At 38.8% G+C, this 26,518-nt stretch overlaps 1 protein-coding gene and 1 pseudogene across 4 annotated transcripts in view; one reads left to right on the forward strand and one right to left on the reverse strand.

Moving 5' to 3' along the window:
• The window catches only part of RAB3IP (RAB3A interacting protein), a 49,993-nt gene extending 37,098 nt beyond the window's left edge, over positions 1–12,895 (reverse strand). For 2 of the 4 annotated variants that reach the window (XM_007463545.1, XM_007463547.1), the window contains exon 1: positions 12,723–12,895. Coding sequence is in view for 2 of the 4 variants with exons in the window: in XM_007463546.1 (XP_007463608.1) it covers positions 11,903–11,940 (38 nt within the window). In the remaining 2 variants the exon portion in view is untranslated. Of the gene's footprint in view, positions 1–11,902; positions 12,232–12,722 lie in introns of those variants that run through there. The other 2 variants (XM_007463546.1, XM_007463544.1) reach the window with 1 other exon arrangement.
• A 9,097-nt stretch (positions 12,896–21,992) lies between these two features.
• Positions 21,993–22,988, forward strand: LOC103079054 (geranylgeranyl transferase type-2 subunit beta pseudogene; annotated as a pseudogene).
• The last annotated feature ends 3,530 nt before the right edge of the window (positions 22,989–26,518 follow it).

The following is a 26,518-nucleotide window of genomic DNA, read 5'->3' on the forward strand; positions in this document are numbered from 1 at the left end:
TTTTTATTTTATTTTATTTTTTGCGATACGCGGGCTGCTCGCTGCCGTGGCCTCTCCCGTTGCGGAGCACAGCCTCCGGACGCACAGGCTCAACGGCCACAGCTCACGGGCCCAGCTGCTCCGCGGCATGTTGGATCTTCCCAGACCGGGGCACGAACCCGTGTCCCCTGCATCGGCAGGCAGACTCAACCACTGCACCACCAGGGAAGCCCTGCTTGATATTTTTAACTTTGCTATCATATGTGATTTTGGTTAGAATAAGGAGAAGAGGCAGTAAAGATGGAGACACGTGTGTAGTTCAACTAACTGTTCTGTTCTGCCTCATACTAGCTCTGACTTTGGATGAGTCTGTGTTTTTTTTCTTTCATTCTGAAATAATTTCAAATTTACATAAGAGTTGCAGAGCTCCTGTACATATTTCACCCAGATGATGAAACTGTTAACATTTTCAAACCATTTGAGAATAGGTTTTAAGCATGATGCCCATTACCCCTTACTATCTCAGTGTATATATCCTAAGTAAACCATCACCAAAATCAGGATGTTAACACTGATCACTATTACCATCTAAACAACTGACCCCAATCAAAGTTCACTGATTATCCTAATAATGTTCTGGATAGGCCCAAGATCCAATCCAGGATAATGCATTACATTTCTCTAAGCTTTAAATTTCTCCTCTAATGGGATGAGAATGGGAATAATAATATTCCCTCCCTTCTCCAGGTCGCTGTGAGGATTAAGTCAGACAATCCACATAAAGTATTTAGTAGTGTACTATGTAACTGGCACAGAGTACAAATAAACATCTGTTATCAGTCAGCTGTTAGTAATAACATGTATGCTTCAGTTTCTCCATCCGTAAAAAATATTTCATGCAACTTCACAATTATATAAAAAATTTACATGAAAACTAAAAAGTGTACCACTCAAGTTTTTCACTTGAAAAATATAAAGAAATCTTATAAACCTTTACTGAGTTCCCACTGTCTATAGAATAAATTCCAAACTTGTTATCCGGAAAATCAAGGTCTTCTACGATCTGGATCCAATCTCTCTTCCCAATTTTTTTCTTTCCTACAATAGTACTTTGATAATCATGACTAATACTTTCCCAGAACTTCAAATAATTCCCAAACACAAGCACCAATATACCATATAATTTCATCATAAAATACAATAAAACCCCACCTCATTCATTAAACTGAAAAATTTTACTCTCACACTCAAAAAAAAAAAGCGTTGAAAATAACACAAGTAAAAGTAGTAAGCTACTTTTTATCTAAGAAAGGAAAATACAAATTTATTTATATATATATAATTATATATATACTTTTTCATATGTATTTATATTTTAGAAATGGAAGGATACACCAAAAACTAATTAAAAAAAAAAAAACGTTACTTTTAGGAAAGGGCGAGAACAGGAAGAGGAGACAGGCATAAAAGCTATACTTTTCCAAACGTACCCTGCTTTGTAGATTTGAATTTGAACTTGGAACCACGTAAATGATAAAACAAAATTAGATTTTAAAAAAGAATATCTAAAAATAAAACAAATGAATCTAGCTGTGTACTAACATGGTAGTTTTAACCAACATCAAAAAGAACTATTTCAAATGATTTTAAAACATAGTAATAAAACTGTATATCCCTAGTGGAATATATTCTAAGGTCAAAAGGAAGTTAAAAAAAAATCATACACTACTTTCAGTAATCATATTAGTAAATAATGTTGATACTGCTATTCTGAAAGTATTATAAAAGGTAAAACAAATTATATTAGTATCATTCAGAACTAAGATTTTCAACATATGAGAAAAGAGATACAAATACAAAATCAAGGAATTTAAAACTCTGAAGTCCTAAATTTTGACCAGAAATATCAGGAAATTTTTTTTTTTTTTGGCGGTACGCGGGCCTCTCACTGTTGTGGCCTCTCCCGTTGCGGAGCACAGGCTCCGGATGTGCAGGCTCAGCGGCCATGGCTCACGGGCCCAGCGGTCCGCGCATGTGGGATCTTCCCGGACCGGGACACGAACCCATGTCCCCTGCATCGGCAGGCGGACTCTCAACCACTGCGCCACCAGGGAAGCCCAGGAAATTTTTTTCTATTTAAAAAGATGTCTACCTTTATCCACTGAAAAGGTATAACAACAGCAACCAACTCAGGAGCAATGAGTACCCCTTGTACCCAGACTAATACCATTTCCTTTGCAAAAAGAACAAGGACTCCTCGGAGCAATGGCTGATTCCAAGCCCGGGGCAGTAATGTACAAAATGTCCTCGCAACATCTTGTTTTACCAGGAAGCAAGAAAGCTATCAAAGACTACTGGAGTGGTATCAAAAGGACTCCCACTAATCAAAAATGGGACAATCTGAACATCAAAAAGGATAATACCTGTAAAGAACCAAAAATAATTCTAAACCCATGAGTTCATGATTATACTAAAAATAAGACAAAACAAAAAACTCTCACTGGTCCCTTTTTTTTTTTTTTTCCTGCACTATGTGGGCCTCTCACTGTTGTGGCCTCTCCCGTTGCGGAGCACAGGCTCCGGACGCGCAGGCTCAGCGGCCATGGCTCACGGGCCCAGCCGCTCCACAGCATGTGGGATCTTCCCGGACCGGGGCACGAACCCGTGTCCCCTGGATTGGCAGGCGGACTCTCAACCACTGCGCCACCAGGGAAGCCTCTCACTGGTCCCTTTTGATCAGTGCTATGGAACAAATTCACTATTTTGAAAACTGGTAAAATAAAGGAAAGAATCCAGTATTTACCCTGACTTTCCTACACATTAAAGAACTAAATAGTTTATGAGGAAAAATCCTTCTTTTAAAAGAATCCCATTTAATAAATATAACTTTGCAATCCTAATGAAATAATGAGTCTAGGCAACACTTATCAATAACTATTAAAACCCTAAGGTAAAACCTGGGGTACTTTATAATCAATGGATCAGAATGACAGTACCTGAACTCACTGATGACATTATTATCACAAAAAGGGAGAAAATCAGACATTATGAGAATTATGTGGTAAAACAGGAAATGAACACTACCACCATCCATGAATCATTCTTGCCCCCCTAATAAGAAAAAAAAGATCCCAATCCAATCAAGCCTTTAGGTCTTTATCAGTTTATAGGAAAGAGGCTAGAGGAACATACTAAAAATAACGTCTTCATCAGTTTATAGGAAATACAGAGCCCGAGGAATATATTAAAAATAATACCATATGGGGCTTCCCTGGTGGCGCAGTGGTTGAGAGTCCGCCTGCCGATGCAGGGGACATAGGTTCGTGCCCCGGTCCGGGAAGATCCCACATGCCGCGGAGCGGCTGGGCCCGTGAGCCATGGCCGCTGAGCCTGCGCATCCGGAGGCTGTGCTCCACAACGGGAGAGGCCACAGCAGTGAGAGGCCCGTGTACCGAAAAATAATCATCATCATCATCATCATCATCATAATAATACCATATGGACAAAAACAGCAAAATCTAGACCTTGGCAAGCTCTTACAGGATAAACCACCTGGTTTTTTCAATAAATAAAAGTGGAAAAAAAGAGTGAATTTATAGAGAGACTTAAGAGACATAATGAAATATAATATACAGACCTTGTTTGAATTCTTATTTGAATTAGCCAACTGTAAAATCATATTATAAGACAATAAAGGGAACTTGGACACTGGGTATTACTGATATTATTATGACTTTCTGTCCATTTTTAGAGATAATGGTATAATGGTTACATAAAAAAAAAAATTCTTACCTTTTAGAGATACACACGAAAGTATTTATAAATGAAATAAAATTACCTGGATTTGCTTCAAACTAATCCAGGGGGAGAAGGAGGGTATGGGGAGCTGGGCCATCAAACTTCCAGTCCCCCCCAGTCACACAGGATTATAGGGTGGTTTCTCTCATAGTAACAGCTAATATTTACTGAGCATTTACTAAGTCTCAGGTATCGTTCCAGCACATGTACAGTTGAGGAAGCTGCAGCTTAGGGTAGCCAGTATTAAAACCTATGTCTGGGACGTCCCTGACGGTCCAGTGGTTAAGATTTTGCCTTCCAACGCAGGGGGTGCAGGTTCAATCCCTGGTCCAGAAGCTAAGATCCCACATGCCTCACAGCCAAAGAACCAAAACATAAAACAGAAGCAATATTGCAACAAATTCAATAAAAGACTTTAAAAATAAATAAATAAAAAATAAATAAATAAAACCTATGTCTGTTGGACTCCAGAGTCCTAGCTCTTCACCACCACACCACACTACTACTACTAGAATTGCTTTGCCTTTCCACTATTAGATGGTTCATGTAAATATGTTTCTCCTTAAGCTGAATTAAAATCCATCATCCCTGCAACATCCACCCTATTTTTCCTATAAACACTCAACTATTCTTTCAACAAATATTCATTGAGAGTCTACTATGTGCCAGGCTCTGGGGAAAGAAGATGATAAATCATCTCTGCTCCCAAATAATATCAATATAGTAGGAGACACTGACAGTGGCATTGATAGTGTGATAAATGCTACAGAATATGCAGAGGCTACTAAGAGACCACACAGGAGGGGCAAATAAATCAGAAGGAAAGGACTCCCAGAAAAGTGAAGCCAAAGAAAAGACCCAAAGAAGAGTAGGAAATAATGAGAAAGATAAACCCCCTGGAAGGATTTTCCAGATATGTCTAAGGTATGAAAGCAAAGTATTTATGGAAAATACAAATGTTGCATAAACTGGAGCACAGGGTAGGAACATAAGACCCAAGCCTCAAAGAGAGGCGGGTCTGAATTCTGCTTCTATCAAGTTACTGGGCCAATGTGTGCCTAGGTTCTCTCATCTAGAAATCTGTAGCTCGGTTTTCTTCCTCACAGGGTGAGAATTAAAAGAGAAATGCAAGTAGTATTTCGTAGAGTAGAGCACCTCTGAGCAGTGCCTCTATCTACTACACATTGTTTAAATTCCAGTCACTCCCGAAAAGGAGATTATTTTAAGATTAAATGTAGTCCCTTTATCAAGCATGTGAAATTTCCATAAAATGTTTAGCTTAGCTGGTAATGAGCTGCCAACCAGACTAATCTGAAAATCTTTTGCTCTTTCAAATAGTACATGGAAGCTTTAAGATTTATTTTGCATTCAGAGTTCTTATATGAATAACAAACTATTTTTAAGCAGTAGTACTCTTTGAGTTAAGTAATAAGTAATTTAAAAAACTAATTTCAAGTGGAGATTATCCCAATTCATAAACTAAACTTGTCAAGGATCACTAAAAATGAGTAAAAAGGACAACAGCATTAAATTCTTATGGGTGAATTACCAACACAGCTTGGATGGCTTTATTATTACTCAGCTTTAAGTAATAAAGCTGATTTCCAATTTAAAAACAGTTGATCAAAACCATTTGCTTATGATTTCTAGTATGCATTTCATGTTATTTCTTCTTTGCAGAAGTCAGCACTATCACAGCAAAAACAGCAGAGTCAATATTTACTGAAAGTTAACTGTGTCAGTTAACTATGCGTTGTTAAGAACTTCACGTGTATTAACTCATTTAATGAATGCCTAGAAAAAATCTTAATGATTTATATACTTATTAAATATATTTTATACATATATTATTTTAGTATAAAATAAGTGTACTTAATAATTTTTATCAATTATATTTATTCTAGTTGGAATGGAAGATGTCTGCCAGCTTCAACTCTCCTCAGGGCAAATGCTGGTACTAAGTTCTGAGAACACAGATATGAAAATGGACTAAAAAGAAGGTGCATAGCCTATCATAAGCCACTAAATGATTACCCTGTGGGTTGCGGGGGGAGAGGAGGAAGAGAATGTTTCAAGGAGAAATAAAATATAAGTTAGATTTGAAATGCTGAATAAGAGTCTGTAGGTGGGCTAGGCAAGGAAATACGACAGGACAGTCAAGGAATTAAGGGTTTGGCACGAATGAAGCTAACCAAAAAAAAAAAAAAAGAGTGACAGAAAATCAGGCTGGAGAGGCAGATATGTGACAGATAATTAAAAGCTTCATTTAACATGGAAACTGCTGCTTGGAGTTTATCCAAGAGATTCTCAGATCTACGTTTTAGGAAGTACAGATGTACTGTGATGTCGTTAGAAAAATGACTCCCGAGGACTTTAACTAGAGAGAGGAGACTAGAGGCAATTGGTTAAGAGGTTATTGCAATAGGCTAGGCAAGAGATTACGAAGGTCTGATCTAATGCCAAGATCACGCACTGCAAATGAGGAGACGGAGGCATATTTATCTATATATATGAAGAACATTCAGAACAATTCATTTATATTTCTACATATACACACATATGCATTACGTATTACATTCTATATGTGTGACATATACATTATGTACATTATTCTGTTATTCCTCACAGCATCCCTTTGAAATGATTCTTATGTCTATTGTACAGGTATAGAAACTGAGGATCAGAGAGATTAAATTAATTTTGTCGAGGTCAAACAGTCAATAAACAACAGAGCTAGGATTCAAGCCCTGGTGCGTCTGACTCCAACACCTGACTCCACTACATCTAAGAATCACTTAAAAGGTAAAACTGATTGGAGGTCAGGGGTAAGACTCAGATAAAGGTTACATCAAGACAGAGGATCTCTAAGGCAGTCTTACCCAACCAACCGTAAGAAGAGGACAATCCAAATAGAAGAATCCTATTTAATCTCTGAACGCTTGTTTAATTTCAGAAAGAAAAAACTAAAGTTTCTCTAATGCACTGCTATTGAAATGAGCATTTGCTATTACTTTGTATTCTTTCTGGTTTTTTTCCTATATTCTCTTTGCTATCATCATTTCCTTATCTATTTTGCTGCCTTGCTGGGGTTTAAAATAAATACTTATTCAGCCCCTTATAGTTCTTGATGGGGAGGGGAGGAATAGCATATAAATAAAAATCAACAGAAGCCTGATTTTACTACAGTGGCCTTATGATGTATTCAAAAACAGTGTGGATGTGTGATACTAAGGAATTAGTGTTAATTTTTTAAAGTGTGTCATAGTATTGTAGCTAACTGCCCTTATCTTTTAGAGATACATACTGAAATATTTACAGATGAAATTATACAATTCCTGGAATTTGCTCAAAATAGTACAGGAGGGGGAATAATACAGGGAAGTCTATGGGGCAGGACTGACCATTGCTAATGGGCTAGATGATGGAAAATTTGAGGTTCATCATACTTTTGCATCTACTTATTGTATTTTAAATTCTCAATAATTAGAAAGTTTTGAGATTTATTCAAATACTATATAAAGGAAGAAAAAACAAAACAAAAAGGTGTATATATAAAAAACAATTTTCTCGGGCTTCCCTGGTGGCTCAATGTTTGAGCGTCCGCCTGCCGATGCAGGGGACACGGATTTGTGCCCCGGTCCGGGAAGATCCCACATGCTGCAGAGCGCTGCGTCCATGAGCCATGGCCGCTGAGCCTGTGCTCCGCAACGGGAGAGTCCACAACAGTGAGAGGCCCACGTACCGCAAAAAAAAAAAAAAATTCTCATTAACTTTCCCTATAATTATAAAGTTGGTTTTCCAAACTAACATTTTGGTTGTAGCAAAAAAAAAATTTTCACATTTACATTTTAGGAAGCAGTCTATGTTTATAAGTGTGAATTTAATTCATAACCCAAGGGAAATATTAGTCAGATGGTCTGTCAAGCTCACAATCTTCCCACTCTTATTAAAACAGACCACAAATTAATTTCCATTTACTAATTCCACAGGATTTAAATGTACAACCTAACATACTGAGAGATGTTAGTTATTGCAGATTCTTAAAATTAAAGGTTTTCAGAAAATTCTCAGAACTTACTGGGTTACTAACACTATTTAATTACAAATTCTTGGAACAAAAATGTAAGAAATAATTGTTTTCCAGGTTTCTTCTTCTTAAAAGTGGAAGCCTCTTTATCTTATGTATGTAAGAATATATGTCAACTAAATATTCAATAGGCACTGAAGTATATATTGACTGGATAAATAAACAGGAAGACTCTTTAGAGAGGGAATAAATAGCAGAGCAGCGAAGAGTAGAGATAGTGACTCCCGGCCACCTTTAAAAATTAGAGATAAAACAGCAAGTACCCTGTAGCAAGACTGATGAAACTGAATTTTTAAAGTTTGGGGAAACCTAAGCATTTGATCAAACGAGCTTCAGAAAACCTTCTTTCCAGTTCAGATTCTGTTATTAACTGGCTGTGTGAACTTGGGCAAGTCACTTAATTTCTCTGAGCTTCGGTTTCAACATCTATAACAGTGGTGCTATCTCCCCTGCCTACATTTGAGAAAATCAAATGGCTTAACTGTCAATGTAAAAATGTTCTAAAGATTGTAAAGCATAACACAAACGTATAATATCTATAAAGACCTAAGAAGGAATAAATGATGGGGAAAATAACAAGAGCACAGAAAGGAGTCTGTCTTACAAAACAGAAGGGATCCTTGTTTACCCTAGATAAAGGAGAAGGAAGGGGAAAACAAGCCCTTCTGAGGTATAGTGTTCAAATATAATTCTCTTCCCAACAGGAAATTAATTAATGCACATTTACGTACTGTTTTTCTAACTTACTTTAGTTGTTCTTTTATACTTTATCCTGATCTGTCAATCAGATGCCCACAAACAAATACTCAATACTATTATCTGGACACATCAAATGACAATTCACTTATTTAATTGGTTCTAAGCTATCATCAGTATGCTCCTTTACAGGTGTTAACTATAAGCAACAAATCTCTCAAACTTGAACTATTTCAATAATTTCCATTCTTTTCCCTCTGATCTAAGTAATCTTAGCTTATGGTTATAGCTATGGAATTTCGTGTTGTTGATATTCTAAGATAAATCAATATTACTTTTTCACTTTTTCCTATATACAATTGAAGCTTATGAAACTACCTCATTTAGCTTTAAGCTGAAAGAAAGCAGAAGGGAAACAGATGGCAAGTTAATGTTACCTGTTGTAAGTAACCCCTCCCCTTCCCTTAATCCCCTCAATTCCCACTTTGAACACTCATTTCCATTTCTACTGCTAGATCAATTTCAATACATCCTAACATTTTTTCTCACTGACCATCCATCACCAAACAGCACAGTACCTACTGGGTTCCAGGCCCAATGCTAAAGCTATAAAATGGGGTAAGATGAATTAAAGCCCTGCCCCCAAAGCATGTGTACACTAGAAAAAGACACCTCATTGTCAACAAACGTTTACAAAGACAATGTAAATATCAAAATAAATACCAAAATAGAGGCATATACTCCATGCTTTGGAAGCATAAAAGAAAATAAAGATACGTACTACATGGCAAAGGTAAGGACAGCAGTACAGGAAAAAAAAAGAGAAACTAGCTAGAAAGGAGTTTTCAAAAACTCAGATATTTCATTTTAGGATATCAGGTGTATTTAGGTAATTCATTTAGTAACCAATTTACTACGCTTTGTTGAACTACACCTTGACTAGCACTATATAGGGCAAAGGTTTAGTTTGAAAAGGTGCACTCCCCTCAGAATATCCTCAAAGCTTTCCCTCAACACACAAGTACCTCTACCAACTCATCATTCCTTCCTTCCCACTCTCCAACTAATCTAGCACTGTGTCTTATCTGGCACTCATTAAAATTAAAACAACAACATATGTGAAAGTGCTTTCTAAATTTTGAGCAACTTACAAAAGATATGGGAATGATTACACAGCCCACCTTCCAGATGCCTTAAAAAGTCTTTCCTTTAACCCCCACTGTGACTTGCAGAGTACTCAATGAATATTTGATTTAAAAATCTCCAGCGATACATTAAGAATTACTTATTACACCAATATTAAGTATCTCATAAAAGATAAATTAAAACCAATTCTTCAGTATTACAACCTACGCATGAAGAAGCAGTAGAGTGTAGTGGTTAAGATCACGGACATCAAAGGCAAACTACCAGGCTCCTAATTTAGTGCCCTCACTTAATTAGCTTTGACCTTAAGCATCCATCACCTTAAGCTCCATAACCACTCAGTGCCTCAACCTTCCCAACTATAAAATGGAATAAAGGATTACCTAACTCCTAGGTCACTGTGAGAATAAATGAGTTGGCATCGTGTTTACACCAGAACCTGATACACCATAAGCTCTAGACTCCGTAGTAGTAGCAGCAGTGCTGGTTATCACCACCATCAGAAAACTTGGATATTTTTTAACCAGAAATACAAATAACACTTTTCATCTATGTGTCTTCGTATAGTAACAAAGCTCTTTTACAGAAGGTGTAGTTCAGGAATGGAAGGAGCAAAACTGGTAGGAGTTCCATTTGGGGCAGTCACTATCAGTGTTTAATCCTGGCTCTGCCATTAGGCAGCTATAGGACCACCGACAACTAAGTAACCAGAGGCAAGTTATTTCACTTCTCTGACCCTCAATTTCCTGGTTTGTAACATGCAACAACACCACCTATACTCCAGGAATGTGCTGAGGACTAGAGGAGTCAAGGTACTTGAAGTAACAAGCAGGATGCATGGCACACTGTTGCGTTAACATCTGTTCCTCTACTCCACCTCCCACGTGGAGTATCTCATTTAATTCTCATCCCACCATTATGAAGTTCATATTAGGTTGAGCCATATTAAAAACAGCTGAATACTGGCAAATTCATATGGTTCAACCTAACACTACATCCATTTACAAATGGAGAAAATAAGCTCACAGGTTAAATGCTTTACTCAAGGTCGTATGCACGGTAAGTAATGGAGCTAAAACTTTAAAAATAGACGGTTTTTCATTAAAATTGGTTCCGCCGAGTCCTGCTCAGAAAGGGAGGGGGAAAAAGGTTAACTACAATAATACATGTGAAACTACTGTAACCTACAAGTTTTTGTTCTGTCATATCAAAAACCAAGATGATGATGTAGATTGTCTTCTAAGACTCTTTCAATTTAAAAAATTATTTGTAGAGTGTCTATGCGTGTGCTGCAGAGGTTGAGAGTTTAGTGAAAATTAAAGGAAAATAATATCATCAAAGGAAGCACATGCATAACTACACCAATTCAAAAAGTACAGCTGGATCTAATTAGAAACTCCACGAATTAGCAAATTCACAAAGCAGCTGAACATCAAATATCCATCCTGGTGAAAAGTCAGAGGTATTCCATACCACAGATAGGTGTTCGCCGAACACACAAGGAAGAGTTATACTAAATGTATCCACTTTGGTTCACAAAGGTATGTACCAATATATAGTATCACTGAAATGGAAAAAGAAAAAAATGAAAAGGCTTTTCTTCTAATAGTAAGACATACACTACTGTAGTAAAACTGTATAACTGCTAAATTTATTTCTATACATTCCACAAGGGCTTTAGGATTCTATCACATAAACCATATTTAGGATACGTGTCTGTCCAAACATGAAGTGTCCTATCAAAATGCACGGCACTAGTAAATAAATAGCAAATGTTAACAGAACAAGGCCCCATAAAAGTGGCGGAATATTTACCAGTATCAAATATTTACTATGATTGGTCTACAAATCTATTCTGCCTCTTTTCTCCTTGAAGTGCCATTCACCATTTTTTTTTCTTTAAAAGGGCATAACAACAAAATACGAATGAGGATAATGAACAGAAACCAGGTCTTTCAATAGATTTACAATAGAACGGTTTTGATTTTAATCCTCTTATCGGCCTCTCCTCCAATTATGTAATCATTCCACGGCAAAAGATTACATGGCTGTTTCCCTGCCCTGCAAGGAATAAGTTGGAGGGGGAAACAGAAAAGTGGGAAACAGGTATCCTCGGAATATGGTACATTTCCACGAAACTAAACTGCCTCTTCGGAATCAGTATTAACAGAGCGCTCTTAATTTTCAAGACCTTACCCTTTAGCCATTACAGATTTTTCTTTTTTAAATCCCATAACAACTGACAACTCTTCACGTGCTGCAGATTCCACCTACCACCATCACTTCCAGAGCCCATTAAGCTCTCTTTTCCCCGGGCGGTCGGAGCGAGTTATCCACGCTGGAAGGGCTGTGTAATTACAATTACGTCTGTGCAGCTCGCCTCAACTCCCCGAAACAAAAGTCAGGCTGAACTGAGCTGCCTCCTAAGGCGCGATCCCGGGTGCTGGCTCTTGCCCACCAGGTTTCGCCGAAACCTCCCGAGGGTGACCTCTACGCCTCGACTCGGTGCCCCGCTCGCCGTCTCCGGTCCACGCCTACTGCCTCGCCCCGTCCAGCGCCGGCCTCCAGACTTGTTCGCGAACTCTCCTTACAGCCCCCTCCGCAACCCCGGGCCCCCAGCTCCCGGCCGCGCGCGCCCAGCCGACAGGTAACCGGGCGCCGGGCTCCCAGCCTCAGCGCTCGGAACCGCGCAGTTAATAAGTAACGCGCCGGGGCCCGGGGGACAGGGGAGGAGCCGCCGCCGCCCGACGCCCACCAGCGGCCCCAGGGGGCGCCCAGATGCCCCGAAGCGCCGAGTCCCCGCCTCCGCCTCCTCCGGGGTCCCGGAGCCCGCGAGCCCAGGCGGGGGAGCGCGCTCGCTGGGCCAGGACAGTCGGCCGGGTCCCCACGCGCCGCGCCCTCACCTGCACCTGCCGCGGCCGCCCCTCCAGGCCGACTCGCGGGCGGCGGGCGCGCGGGCACCGAGGGGGGGCGGTGCTCCGCACCCCGGGCCTCTCCCTCCCGCGGATGCACTCACCTGACCAACGCACCGCGGCCGCGGCCGGCGCTCAGGGGCGCGCGCAGAACCGCACACAACGCGCCCCGAAGGAGTCACAGGCGGAGGAGAACGGCGGGCCGACGCCGCTACACTCAGCCGCGGCGGGTGCACTACCGGGGGGGCAGCCGCCGAGGGAGCGCGGGACTGCGCCTGCGCCAGCAGCTGAGCTGGGAGCCGGGAGCGGTCCGGCCCCGGGGAGGGAAGGCGGGGATGGGGGCGGGGCGGGCGTGGGGCCGGTGGGGCCGACGCGCTCCCGCGCCCCCTGGCGACAGCAGGGGCTTTCGCAGGTGTCCGGCGCGGGCCCCAGGTGCCTCAGCGGGCGGTTTCCTTGGGAATAGGGCGTGCTGGCGCTAAGCCTTGTTGCCCTGGGCTCGACAGGCGGTCTCGGGTTCACTTCGAGTGCGTTGGGCTTTCCAGGAGTCGGAAAATGAACCTTCGATGTGAGTTGAGGACAGCTAGAGCCAACCTAACACACGGCGTGCTTATGTACCTTACAACTTGTGTGTCTGTGTGTGGGTGTGGGTGTGTGTGCGCTCGTGCGTGTCTGTTGTCTCTGAGGGGATGGATGGGAGGAGGGGGAGTCTGATAGAACCTAGATTCCAGCATTCTAGCAGCTGCTAGAGCATTCGAAAATGTCGTTTCTGCACCTGCCTTCTCTCATCTTTTGTGTCAACTCTTTGATAACTTCCACCCCACTTCAGGTCCTCCAGAGAGGAAACGTGAAAATACAAACCAGGCTTCCGAAAATCTGATCCAAAAGAGGCAGTCACATCATAGTACGTGTCTCTATGTTTAGTAAAAGAGTTACATGCAGTTTGTGTGATATATGTATTGAGTAGGACCCCCTCTCTGTATACTGATCACATTTATTAGAGGCAGTAAAAAGAGTAGGTTATGTGGATGGCTATAGGAATCAGAATTCCTGGGTTTCAGCTTGGCACCTACTAGCTGTGTCAGTGATCTTGGGCTAGTTGATCTCTAATAGCCCCAGTAAATGGGGATAATAAGATTACCTACGTAACTAAGTCGTTAAGAAATTAAATGGCTTAATATATGTGAAATACTTAGTGGACTTCATGACACAAAGTGCCTAATGGATATTAGCTATTATTAATAACATCATTATTATCATCCACCTATAATAAAAACAGAAACCTAGAAAGTCATTATTTACTCTTTTATACTCCATCTCCAATATATCAAGTCCTATCCATCCTATTTTGCAAATAATTCTTAAATCTACCCCATCTGTTATTCACTGGGACTAGACATGACCCTACTCATTAATGGACTTCTAACTATTCTCCCTTACACCATGTCATTCATTCATCAAACATTTTTTATGCTCGATCTACATGCCTACTGCTAGACGTAGGAACAGAGAAACCATTACATACAATCTCCATCATCCAGTCACTCAGACATAGTGAAGAAAACACATGTGTCAATAACAACTAAGTGAAATAAATAAACTCATCATACAGCAAACTACTTGGGTTCTCCAGTCTTGCCATACTCCTTCGTACATGCTGTTTTTACATATGCTGCTCCTTTTTCTTGTTATGCCCTGACCCTCCATCTTTTCCTTACCTAGCTAATTCTTGCTTATCCTTCATTATTCTGCCCAGGCATCAATTCCATTGTGAACCCTTCCCTGTTCCTTGTCACCCAGCCTTATCCCACCCCAGTGTGGGCTAGGTGCCCTTTACTCTACTCTTATAGCACTTTATCTCTTTCTAGCACTTATCACATAGAACGGTAATTGTAGTTTTGTCTATTTCCTTATAAACTTTTTGAGAACAGGAACAAAGCCTGACATGTAGGAGGACTGGCTCAGAAAATGCAGAATGAGTTAATGATATACATGTAGATACACTGTCTTGGTATATAAATGTTTAGAGGACAGGCCCTATGCTGTGTTCTACATAGGACCTAAGATATCATGCATCTACAGGAAATAGTGAGCAGTAGCCATGTGCCTGAGTCCAATGTTGGTCCACCTGTCATCCACAAGGCTCTTTGGAATGGACTTAGAGGTGTTTCCTCTCACATACTTCACCTGCTAGCACAGTTTGAGAATGAGAAGAGCTATCTGAGTAGTTACCTATAGTAGGACTTTAGTGTCCTTGCAGCACAGAGACCAAGATGCATTACAGAATGTTATACACTCAGAATCTCAGCCTGCAAAATACATAAAGTGTTGTAAGCATCCTAAGTTAGATTGCTCAGCCATATACTAAAGTAACAGACTCCTCACAAACTTTAAAAACATGATGATGGATTTTATAGTGTGCTCAAGTTTGCCTTCTTTTTCTTTCACTAAAATATGTTATATAATTAATGTCAAATAAAATAATATATTTTTTTAACCTTCAGACTTTCCCATCCATATCAAGGGCCAGAAAACAAAGGACTGCAAATATCTAAAAATTTTAAATTGAACAAATCATTCTAAAGTTGTTATCCTTAGTTACAACTTTTATTGCTCATTTGCCTCTGTTTTATTTTCAAAGTTCAGAAAGTGTTGTATGTTTACATGGTACTTTCTGGTTTCAAACTGACTTCAGATTAATTATCTCATAAGCCTTTTATAAAAAGCAATTTGATGTAGGTGTAAAGGTAGTTCATCTTTACAGATTGGGAGCTTGGACCACCAGAGTTAGGGCCCTGGTCTTCAGAACTCAGGGTAGTATCTACAACCAAATGAACTTTTTTAAAAACGCTTTTAAAAAACACACTGGGCTTTGTGTCCAGCAGTATGGCAGACTAGAGATTGGCTGATTCTCCCACCAAATGCTAGATTAAATATATAAAACATCTTATGAAACATATCAATAAGCTGACAAGAACATAAGAAGCCCTCAAGGGCAAAAACTAGGTAAAAGCAAGAACCTAGACAGTAAATAATAACAATGCAAAATGAAACAAACAAACAAAAAAGCTGATTAGGGAAAAAATGTACCAAAAATAACCTCTCATTTCCTTGTCTAGCAAAATGCTTACTTGTGGGCCAGTGCTGTGTCACATAAAAATTTGCTTTTGCAACTCCTGTACAAAGCAGGGTTGTCTTTAATGTACCTTTCATGAGATCAGTTGTGCACAACTCTGCATTTCACACCCTTTTTCTGATGTCAGAATAGGCAACTGAAAAAATCAGAGGGCTGAGAGAAAGGGCTGAGAGAAGGGCTTAGACTCTAAAATGTATGACCCCCTACAAATGAGTCACTTTAACAAGCTACATATTTATAAGGAAATGTTTTGAGACTTGGCTTTGGATCCAGTTTATTTCACAGACACACAAATTGCCATCCGTTAAACAAATATATATTTACTGCTTCTCTACGCCAGGTACATAAATAATCTGCAGTAAGAGGGAAGAGAAGCAGAGATGAGACACAGCGAGAAGACCTCCTAGCTTCCCCACAATGTTTCAGTCCCAGGTTCCGGTCTCTTCCTGAGTCCTCTTTCATCCCTGCCCATGGGTTCTGAAAACAATCCTATATCCTTAAAATAATTCCCCCATTCTTCTTTGAATGGATTCCTGTTATTGGCCACCAGAAAATTTTCCTAAGTAACATATTTTAATGGAAAGATTGGTTTCTGTTGCAGTTAAAAACTCAAAATAACACTAACTTAAACAAAATAAAGTGTATCCCTCTCATGTATGTGTAGGCAGTGTAGGGTTGATATGGTGGCTCTCTGATCATCATGGACACAGGCTCCTTCTATCTTGTGGCTTCACCATCCTGAAGATGCAGCTTCTACCATCAAGCAGGCTGCTCAAGCTCCAGCCATCACATCCTTATTCCAGGCAGCAGAAAGGTGATAGGGGCAGAAGAGAACATCCCTCTATTTAAAAACACTTGCAGAAGTTGTATACATCACTGCACTTACACCACATTGGTCAGCACTTAACTATAAGTGATGTTGAAACATATAGTCTCTATTGAGTGGCCACGTGTCCAGCTAGAAATCAATGGTTCTAATACTAAAGAAAAAGGGGAGAACAGATATTGAAAACAGCCTGCAGTATCTGGCTCATCATCTGATATCAGACTTAGGATGGGAGAAATGGTGATAGGGTAGAACGTACAAATAGAGCAAAGGCATTGTAAGGAAAACATGATGGTGAACAGTGCACCTGGGACAAGCATAGGTAGATAGATAAGCCTGGAAATATGTGGGAGCCAGACTGTGGAAGATTTAAATGCCAGACTGAAGAGTATGGAATCCGGTACAGTAGTCAGAAGAGAGTTCCTGAAAGATTTTGAGCTGGAGAGTGAAATGATCAAACCAGTGCTTTAGGAAGCAATGCCTAGAATGTACTTGGGATGGAGGGGCCAGGGGCAGGCGGGGAATGACTCAAGGCAAGGAAATTAGATAGGAAGCTACTACGAGATAGTGAGTGCCTATACTGCAAAAAGAAAACAGGAAAGGGGAAACATTTCAAAGGATGAATTTGTCAAATGCAACAACCGAGTAGATGTCTTCCCCTCTTTCTCTCCCCCCACCCTCCTTCTCTAATGTTCAGCATCATTCTACCTTTTTGAGATCAGCACAGTGATTTTATTTGGGGAAGTACCCTCCTACCATGTCCAGTACATGTGACTCAAGTAGAACTGAATTCCTGCCACTTCAGGGGTGAGCATGTGACCCACGCTTAACCAGTCAGAGAATCCTCCTGGTCTCTGTGATTAGTTCATGATAAGCAAATGACTCAAGCACGGCTGATAAAAATCAATTCTGGGACTTATGAGAAATTGTTGGGAAAAGTGATTCTCTCTTTCTATGACGATTGCTGAGAAGATTAAATGTAAGCCTGAGGCTGCTGGCAGTGATCTTGCCACCCGATGGAGAACATGCCTGAGAATGGAACTAACAGGGAGAAGGCAGAACTGAGAGATAAGAAAACCAAGTGTGGGTCCCGAGGACATTATTTCACTTCCTGGATCAAGCTGTGACTGAAGGTGGAGACCCTGAACATTTTAGTTATATGAGCCAGTAATTATCTCTTAGCTTAAGCCAATTTGTGTTGCGTTTTCTGCCACTTGCAAATGAATATACAGGAAATAAAGGCAAGCATGATAATTCCAAGCCTTAAAAACATTACCATCTACATTTGTCTTACATAGTATCAAAACACTTGGTTCTGATAAATTTTATCTGTTCCAAAAAATCAAATCTACATTCAAAGAGAGGATGTTTGATATAACTGGGAATGTTCACAATTATGCTGTGAAATCTCTAAAAGTACTTACAGAGTCATAAAATATTGGAGCTGGAGCAGACCTTTAAGTCATCTCACCTCATCACCTGTTTTCACAAATGAGGAAACTGAGACTCAGAAAGATGAGGTGATTTATTCAAAGTCACAGAGCTAATATGTGCTGGTCTTTGGAATACTAGTCTGTCTATTTTCATTGTATCATTCTGACACTTCAGAACAGGACATCTAAAAAATGCTTTCAAATACATTTGAAACACATGTGATACAGCACAACTTCCCATGAAGCAACATTTGAAAGCCTGGGAGTGCCAGCAATATTCACCACATTCTTGTGAGGATAGATGGTCTTTCTGCACAAGGTGGCCGTGACTCATGCCAGTATACAGTTAAGAGAAACCAACCATGCTTTGTTGACCATTTATAACTGGACCTGTATAGTTACCTGAGCCAAAAGCAACCCTGTGTGTTTAGAATGGATATGAGGAAGGTCAACCTTCAACAACAGGGATCCACATCAGGGATCCTTCATTCTGTTGAATGAGATAAACCCAGTCAATTCCCTTGTCTTTGAAAATATGAATTTGAAAATAAGTGTACTCAGGGAGAGTGATTATTCAAGCTCAACTGGTAACCCAAAGCAGAATAAACTATCCTTTATGAGGCCTATTAGTCATCCTCATTATAGGAATACTGGGAAGCCACATGTCCTGTAATATCTAATAATCCTTATATCTTTGCAGTAATTCTTTTACGCATTCATTCCCTTATTTACTGAGTGTCCCTTACATGCCAAATGCTGATTTAGATGCTGGGAATATGACAGAGAATAAGACAATGTTCTGGCCTTTATGGCTCTTACATTCTAGTGCAGGAGACAGTCAATACAGGAATAGATATATAATAACATGATAGGTAATGAGGCACGCTATGAAGAAAAATAAAGGAGGACTCATTAGTTCATGAAAACTTGGTCACATGGCCAAACATGGCTATAAGGAAGGCTGGGAAATGTAGTCTTTACATTGAAAGTCATCTGCCCAGGAAAAATGGAGAACTAGCAGTCTGCCGCAAAGAATACTGGGGGGAAGGAAGAGGGGTGAAGTTACATGCACTGTATCTAATATGTCCACAAATTAACAGATAATCCACCATATGGTTAAGCTGACCCTAAGGGAGTACTTGCCTGGTTGGTCACATAAACTGTAGATAACTTGTATTTCTTGGGTCACTTTTGGGGAGTCTGAGACTTTCTACCTATTAAACTATGCCTTATTTTGATGTTGCCATTCATCAATATTTATTGCATATAATTAGTGTGCTAAACACCACTCAATTGAATGGATCACATAGTATTTCTGAGGTAGGAAAAAAAACGTTTCTCCATTCTCTAAAGAAAACATCCCTGCCTCAGTACTTCTCTAGCGCTACATATGTTATCTCAGCCAGTCTTATTTATAAAAACAATATCTTTTCTACTACATATACCAAGAGTTCTCACGCAAATGCCCTTGTAATTCAGTCAGTTAATACTATTGAGTGGCCACCTACAAGATGCGGTTGGTGAGCCACCAGCATCAGAATCACCTGAGGTGTTTGTTTAGCCCAGGCCCTATGAATCAGAATCTTTGACTGGGCCTAATGACTGAAATTTTTAACAAACATTGGAAGCAATTCTTATAATGCTAAACTTTAAGAATCAACAGTGAGATAACATAATATATACATAGAACAGTGACTTTTAAAATGTATTATGGAGAAACTTCCAGAATTAAAATGGTGGAGTAAATACAGCATCTTCTACAAGTCCTTCTACTCTCAGAACTTACCCAGTAGCAAAGATAATGACACGCAAAAATGCAAAATCCATTTTCACTGAAAACAGGAGACACCTGAAACCCTAAACTACAATATGTGCAGAGGTGCAGTGAAGGACAGGAAGACTGATAAAAAATGTCGATGGCTACAGATCTCAGAAAACATCAACAAAATACACTTCAACAACTGACTTAACTTAGGGGCAAAACCAAAAATCCTTCATCTGAAACAAGGGAATCAAGTATGTGTACTGGCAGCAATGCCAAAGAGAAGGAGGTAAGGCACAGTTGGAAGAGGAATCATTCATATATGCAGGAAGCATTCTGTTGCTGAGGCAAGATGGACTCTGCAATGTGAGCAGCCCTGCAACCACCAGTTTCTCTTAGAAGTAGAAGCTCAAGGAACTCATCCACATAAACTTTGTGTCATGAGGAGAATTCCTATTGGGCTGGAACATGTTTGGGGAGGGCCCCTCCTCAGCATAAACCTTTGGTAAGTTGCATGTTTTGAAAAACTTTTCCTTCAAAGATGAGTAGTCAATCAAGAAGGAACCAGCATACAAAGATACCGTAAGAAAAAAAGAAGAGAATAGGAAAAAAAGGCAAATTAAAATTCTCATTAAAAAATGTTGCCGTTAAGCAAAAGAAAATTTTAACCAAACGTACAGCCATGAATTTTAAAAGTTAAGGGTGCACCTTGGAAGAGGATCTTTGAAATGAATTTCTGCTGTTTATAAGCTACCCAGTCTATGGTATTTTGTTATAGCAACCCGAATGGGTTAAGACAGCAGGGTTATTTGTGGTGGCGGGGAGTTGGAAGCACTCTGGTAACTATCACCAGGAGAGTGAATAAGTAAAAAGTAGTAAATGCACATGGAGTTTTATGCCACATTAGAAGCAACTGATTATAGAGGGCCACAAAGCAACATGGATGGATCTTAAAAACATAACGCTAAGTGAAAAATAAAGATATATGATCATTACCATGTATGTTCATTAAAAAAGTATATACATAAAAACAATACACATATAACAAAAACACATTGAAAGATGCACATTTAACATATGCGAGTGATTGCCTATGGGGGTATAGGAATATGAATAAAAAGGAAGAAATAAATAAGACTGAACTTGCATGAGTCAACTGTTAATGTAGCAAGCACCGACAATTATGATTAACTCAACTTTCCTAACTCTCTTCACCTGAAATTTTTTAAAATAAAGCAAAACCACAAAAGGAATTCAAATATGAATTGAAAGAAGTGGGAGGAAACAAAATTAAACTATCTCAAAAATGAAGGCAGACTTAGAAATAGCACAAAGGAAAATAAACACTTATTAAGGAAAACAACAAAAACAAAATAAAATATTTTTAGAGTCATGGAATACCATATTGAGAAAAGCAAGTAAAATGAAATGGAAATAAACAGTTTTAAAGGATTAGAAAGAAAATTATGTAAATGTTAGAGAGACAAAAGAAATTCAATATATGCATAATTAAGAAAGAAAACCAAGAAAATAATCTAGATATTGACACAGAAAAAAAAAAGCTTACATAAATATTTTGAGTGACTTTCCAGAAATATAAGAGGACCTAAATCTATAGATAGAAGGGGCATATAGTATCCCAAAGAAAAAAATGGCACAGAATAGTCAAACTAGACATAATCTAGTAAAGTTAATGGATTTCAAAGCTAATGAAAATCTTTTGGATAGCTAGTTAAAAATGATCAAGATCTCTATAAGGGGGGAAAAAAATCAAAATCTGAACCAAAGGATTTTATATCCAAGAATTTGATACCAGAGAAACTTGTTCAAGTATAAATGTAATAGACAACATTTTTGAAAATGCAAGCAATATGGTTTTCATGTGCCCTTCTATAGGACATTAGTAGAGGATGAAATTTAGCCAACCATGAATTTAGAAAAAAATTTTAAAAGCTGGCAGTGATCCTCAAACCATATATCTGCAGAATTAAGTCTAAAGCAAATGTGAGAATTATGGTCAGAGAACAGAGGGTAAATTTTTAAAAATCCTGACAATATAGCAATGAAACAACCAACAGAAGATGAAAGAGAAAAGAAATAAGGTAAACATTACAAAAAAATGTATAGTTAGTGAATGGGGAGGGGAAGAACAGGAAATATACTGCTCTCCGCCTTGAATAATATCTAAAAATAGTAATAGTTAGCTTTTCGGTCTCAGACATGGGCACACCGCAGAAGGATGTTATTATGAAGTCAGATGCACCCGACACTCTATTAGTGGAGAAGCATGCAGATTATATAGCATCCTATGGCTCAAAGAAAGATGATTACGAATACTGTATGTCTGAATATTTGAGAATGAGTGGCATCTATTGGGGTCTGACTGTAATGGATCTCATGGGACAGCTACATCGCATGAATAGAGAAGAAATTCTGACATTTATTAAGTCTTGTCAACACGAGTGTGGTGGAATAAGTGCTAATATTGGACATGATCCTCATCTTTTGTACACTCTTAGTGCTGTCCAGATTCTTACTCTCTATGATAGTATTCATGTTATTGATGTAAATAAAGTTGTGGAATATGTTCAGAGTCTACAGAAAGAAGATGGTTCTTTCGCTGGAGATATTTGGGGAGAAATCGACACAAGATTCTCTTTTTGTGCAGTGGCAACTTTGGCTCTATTGGGGAAGCTGGATGCTATTAATGTGGAAAAGGCAATCGAATTTGTTTTATCATGTATGAACTTTGATGGTGGATTTGGTTGCAGGCCAGGTTCTGAATCCCATGCTGGGCAGATCTATTGTTGCACAGGATTCCTGGCTATTACTAGTCAGTTGCATCGAGTAAATTCTGATTTACTTGGTTGGTGGCTTTGTGAACGACAGCTTCCATCAGGTGGACTCAATGGAAGGCCAGAGAAGTTACCAGATGTATGCTATTCTTCGTGGGTGTTGGCTTCCCTAAAGATAATTGGAAGGCTTCGTTGGATTGACAGAGAGAAACTGCGCAGTTTCATTTTAGCATGTCAAGATGAAGAAACGGGAGGATTTGCGGACAGGCCAGGAGATATGGTAGATCCTTTTCGTACTCTATTTGGAATTGCTGGATTGTCACTTTTGGGAGAAGAACAGATTAAACCTGTTAGCCCTGTTTTTTGCATGCCTGAAGAAATACTTCGGAGAGTGAATGTTCAGCCTTAACTAGTGAGCTAGATTAGATCCCTTGATGCAAAAGTTGCTTAGTGTAATTTTACTGTTTTAACATTTCAGTATTTGAAGTGCTTAACAAACTTAATGGCTGGCATGTTAATATTTTGTACATGAATTGTGTTGATTTTAATAAATTATATAATTATACATACTGTAAATTAGAGACCTTTATTGTATCTTCAGCTTTCCGTTTTCTTCTGGAATGCTGTTATTCTGAGCGTAATATTTTGCTTATGCTTCAGTGTATTTATCTTGTGTGTCTCTATAACAACAAACTGAGTTGAACTCTATTTAGCTGATGAAGTCTTGTGTTCTGATTTTCCCATGTACTCCCTTGATATGTTATATATAACTATAGTTAATATAAATTGGTCTTTGTCAATGAGAATGTTAACTGATAAAGAATTGATGAACCCCATAAAAATTAAAAGATGAAAAAAAATAAATGGCTGAAATTTGGGAATAAAAATAAATAAATAAAATAAAAATAGTAATAAAGTTATTAAGCTATCCACTAGAGCAAAAATACATGCCTTTCAAGTTCAAAAAACATGCATATACAGAGAATATACAGGCCGTATACTGACAAAAAATTAAATGAGTTATATAAAACAAAATCATAACAAAATGACAAGTAGACTAAAATAAAACATAATTTTTATTTCAATAAATATAAAAAGATTAAATTCACCAATTAATTGAAAACTTTTCCCAGATTGAATATCAAACCAAGCCCCAACTATGTGCTATATACGTAAGATAATGAAAACAAAGTGATTTAAAACAAAAATAAAATAGACAAAGGGATACCAAGCAAATGAAGCCAAGATCAAAATAATATCTCAAACAAAGCTTAATTCAGGGAAAAAGCAAGAAATGAGACAAAGACAAAGATTATTTGTTTATAACAATAAAGTGTGAGCTGGAAAATTAAGATGTCACACGTAGGAACATCCATGCACCAAATAACATAGCATTCAAAATCATAAAGCAAGAATTACAGGAAATTCAAGAAGAAATCCACAGAAACCATGACTAATCACATCATAAAAAATAACAAAACAAGTAAGGATAGAGAAGACTTAAGTAACATAATTAATATGGTAGGTTATATACATACATATATATGTATGTATTTATATACATTTATATAAAGGTATAAATATATATATATGCAAATAATAATATATCTTCTCTTCATTTACCCAGGGACTAGTCACAAAAATTGACTATGCATCAAAATGGGCTTCAAACAGGCCTGGGGATTTTGTGTCTCAGCCCCCTTTTAGTACAACTGGCTTCTCTTTTATTTCCTTTACATATTGAACTTCCAGATGTATTAAACAAAAAAAAAGTTTGGGGCTTCCCTGGTGGCGCAGTGGTTGAGAGTCCGCCTGCCGATGCAGGGGACACGGGTTCGAGCCCTGGTCTGGGAAGATCCCACAGGCCGTGGAGCAGCTAGGCCTGTGAGCCATGGCCACTGGGCCTGCACGTCCGGAGCCTGTGCTCCGCAACGGGAGAGGCCACAACAGTGAGAGGCCCGCGTACCACAAAAAAAAAAAAAATGTTTGAAAACCACTGTCACACACACACACACACACACACACTTAAACAACAATGTAAAAATATTTATTTTATTTTAAATTTAAAATGTACAGTCCACGTGCCAAATGTATGGACTGGAATGCTATAAAGTAGGTGACCTAACTGACCCTGATTAGCTAGAACACAGACCTTTTCAAGGGCTGTCTCTGCCACTAAGGAATTTGAGAAGTCTGGTATAAACATGGATGTCTTTTATAGGTGGGGTACCTGTAAATGAAAGAGGGGGTAGGGATGCTTTGATACTAATTCAAGACAAAGGAGAAGTCTGATGCTCCTTGCATCATTCATCAGGCAAATTTGTGACTTGAGCTGTACAAGAAATATTCTTTTCCTGGCGTAAAAAAGGAAGTTACCATGGTTGTCAAAATGTTTTGTGCCTGTGTTCTTAACCATCACCAGACTGGACAAAGACAAAGCAGTGTGTACAGTTGGGGTTTATTTTAGTGAAATCAGAAGGCTAGGTTATGGGAACTTGTTAAAGAGTTGTTTTGAGGTCAAGGACTTTGGTGAATAAAAGGGCTCTCAGAGGCCCAACTTGCTCAACATGCAGGGACCCAAGAGATTGTGCTTTCTTTCTGGTCTGATGAAACATCTGAATATACTGAGCTTGAAACCACAGAGGAAAGGAAGGGCTTTTGTTTCAGGAAGTGAAGATCTCTGGCTCAAACCAGCCATGTAAGTTGAGCTCATGGCAACTTCTCTGAGCCTAATGGAATTATAGATTTGAGGAGTTGCTGTACTATTTTGGTAGAAATAAAGTCCAAATTTCAGAATACACATATTTTGATGAATATTAACCATACTTTAAGTTTCTGCAGCTGCTTTTGATGTGCAAACCTCAAGATGTGTTTGGATTACCAAGCATCTCTCCTATCTGTGCAGCTTGGTTATAAAAGGAATTTAATTTCACAGACCCAAAAGGAAACTGTGTTATCAAAAAAGGCACAATTAGAATTTGAGAAGTGGTGTATGAATCACAAAATTGTCCTCAATTTCTGTCCACATAGCTTCCTTTCATGAAACTGCTGAAATCCAGGCTGATAGCAACTATCAGTAACATAAATTTGGAGTAGAAACTCAGGACACACTTTTTGAATACAGTCCAGACATCTGAGGAATTGTTCAGCTGCATACCTAACAGTATTGTCACTAACATAATCAAAATTAATCAACGAGTTTTTGCTTTAGGTAAATATCTTTCAGGACCAGAAATACTCTGACATCATTCCCATGTGAGATAAATGTTGCCAGACAGGCAGACACTTTTGGCTGCAAGGAATGGGCATCTGTCACCAATTGCTTGAGCCAGCAATGCCAGCTCAAGGCCCAGATGACTCAGATAATTATAGAATCTGACCTTGAGGCAATGATGTGGGAGCAGTGTAAGAAATATCTCAGTATTGCTTACCATAATACTTTATAAAGAGTAAATGAACAATACAAACTCTTAATTAGTCTGTCTCTTGGGGGTCTTGAAATTTCCATCATATTGTGATTATGAGGCTTTGAGTAAGGCCTAGCCAAAAGTTGTGAGTCATCCCTAGTTTTAGTAGGCTACATGTGCATTTTTATTAATAGTGACTAAATAATTTTGAAGGACTCTTTTTATATTATCCTAAAAAATCGGTAATTTTGAATATTATCAGGAGAGAATTCAGGCCACACTCATATGAGTTCCTCATTATCCATAAAATATGAACATCACTATTCCAAAGAAATAATGAGGACATCTGGTGAGAACCTACACAGATACACAAAAAACCAAAAGGAAGTTATTCAAGCATATTGCAAAAGAAAATCATCAATTCACAACGGGAGAAACAAAAGGAAGAAATAACAGAGAAGAACTACAAAAACAACCAGAAAACAAGTAATAAAATGGCAATTAGTACATAACTATCAATAATTACTTTAAATGTTAATGGACT

This window comes from Lipotes vexillifer, unplaced genomic scaffold (genome assembly GCF_000442215.2).
Source record: "Lipotes vexillifer unplaced genomic scaffold, Lipotes_vexillifer_v1.1 scaffold602, whole genome shotgun sequence".
NCBI lineage: Eukaryota > Metazoa > Chordata > Mammalia > Artiodactyla > Lipotidae > Lipotes > Lipotes vexillifer.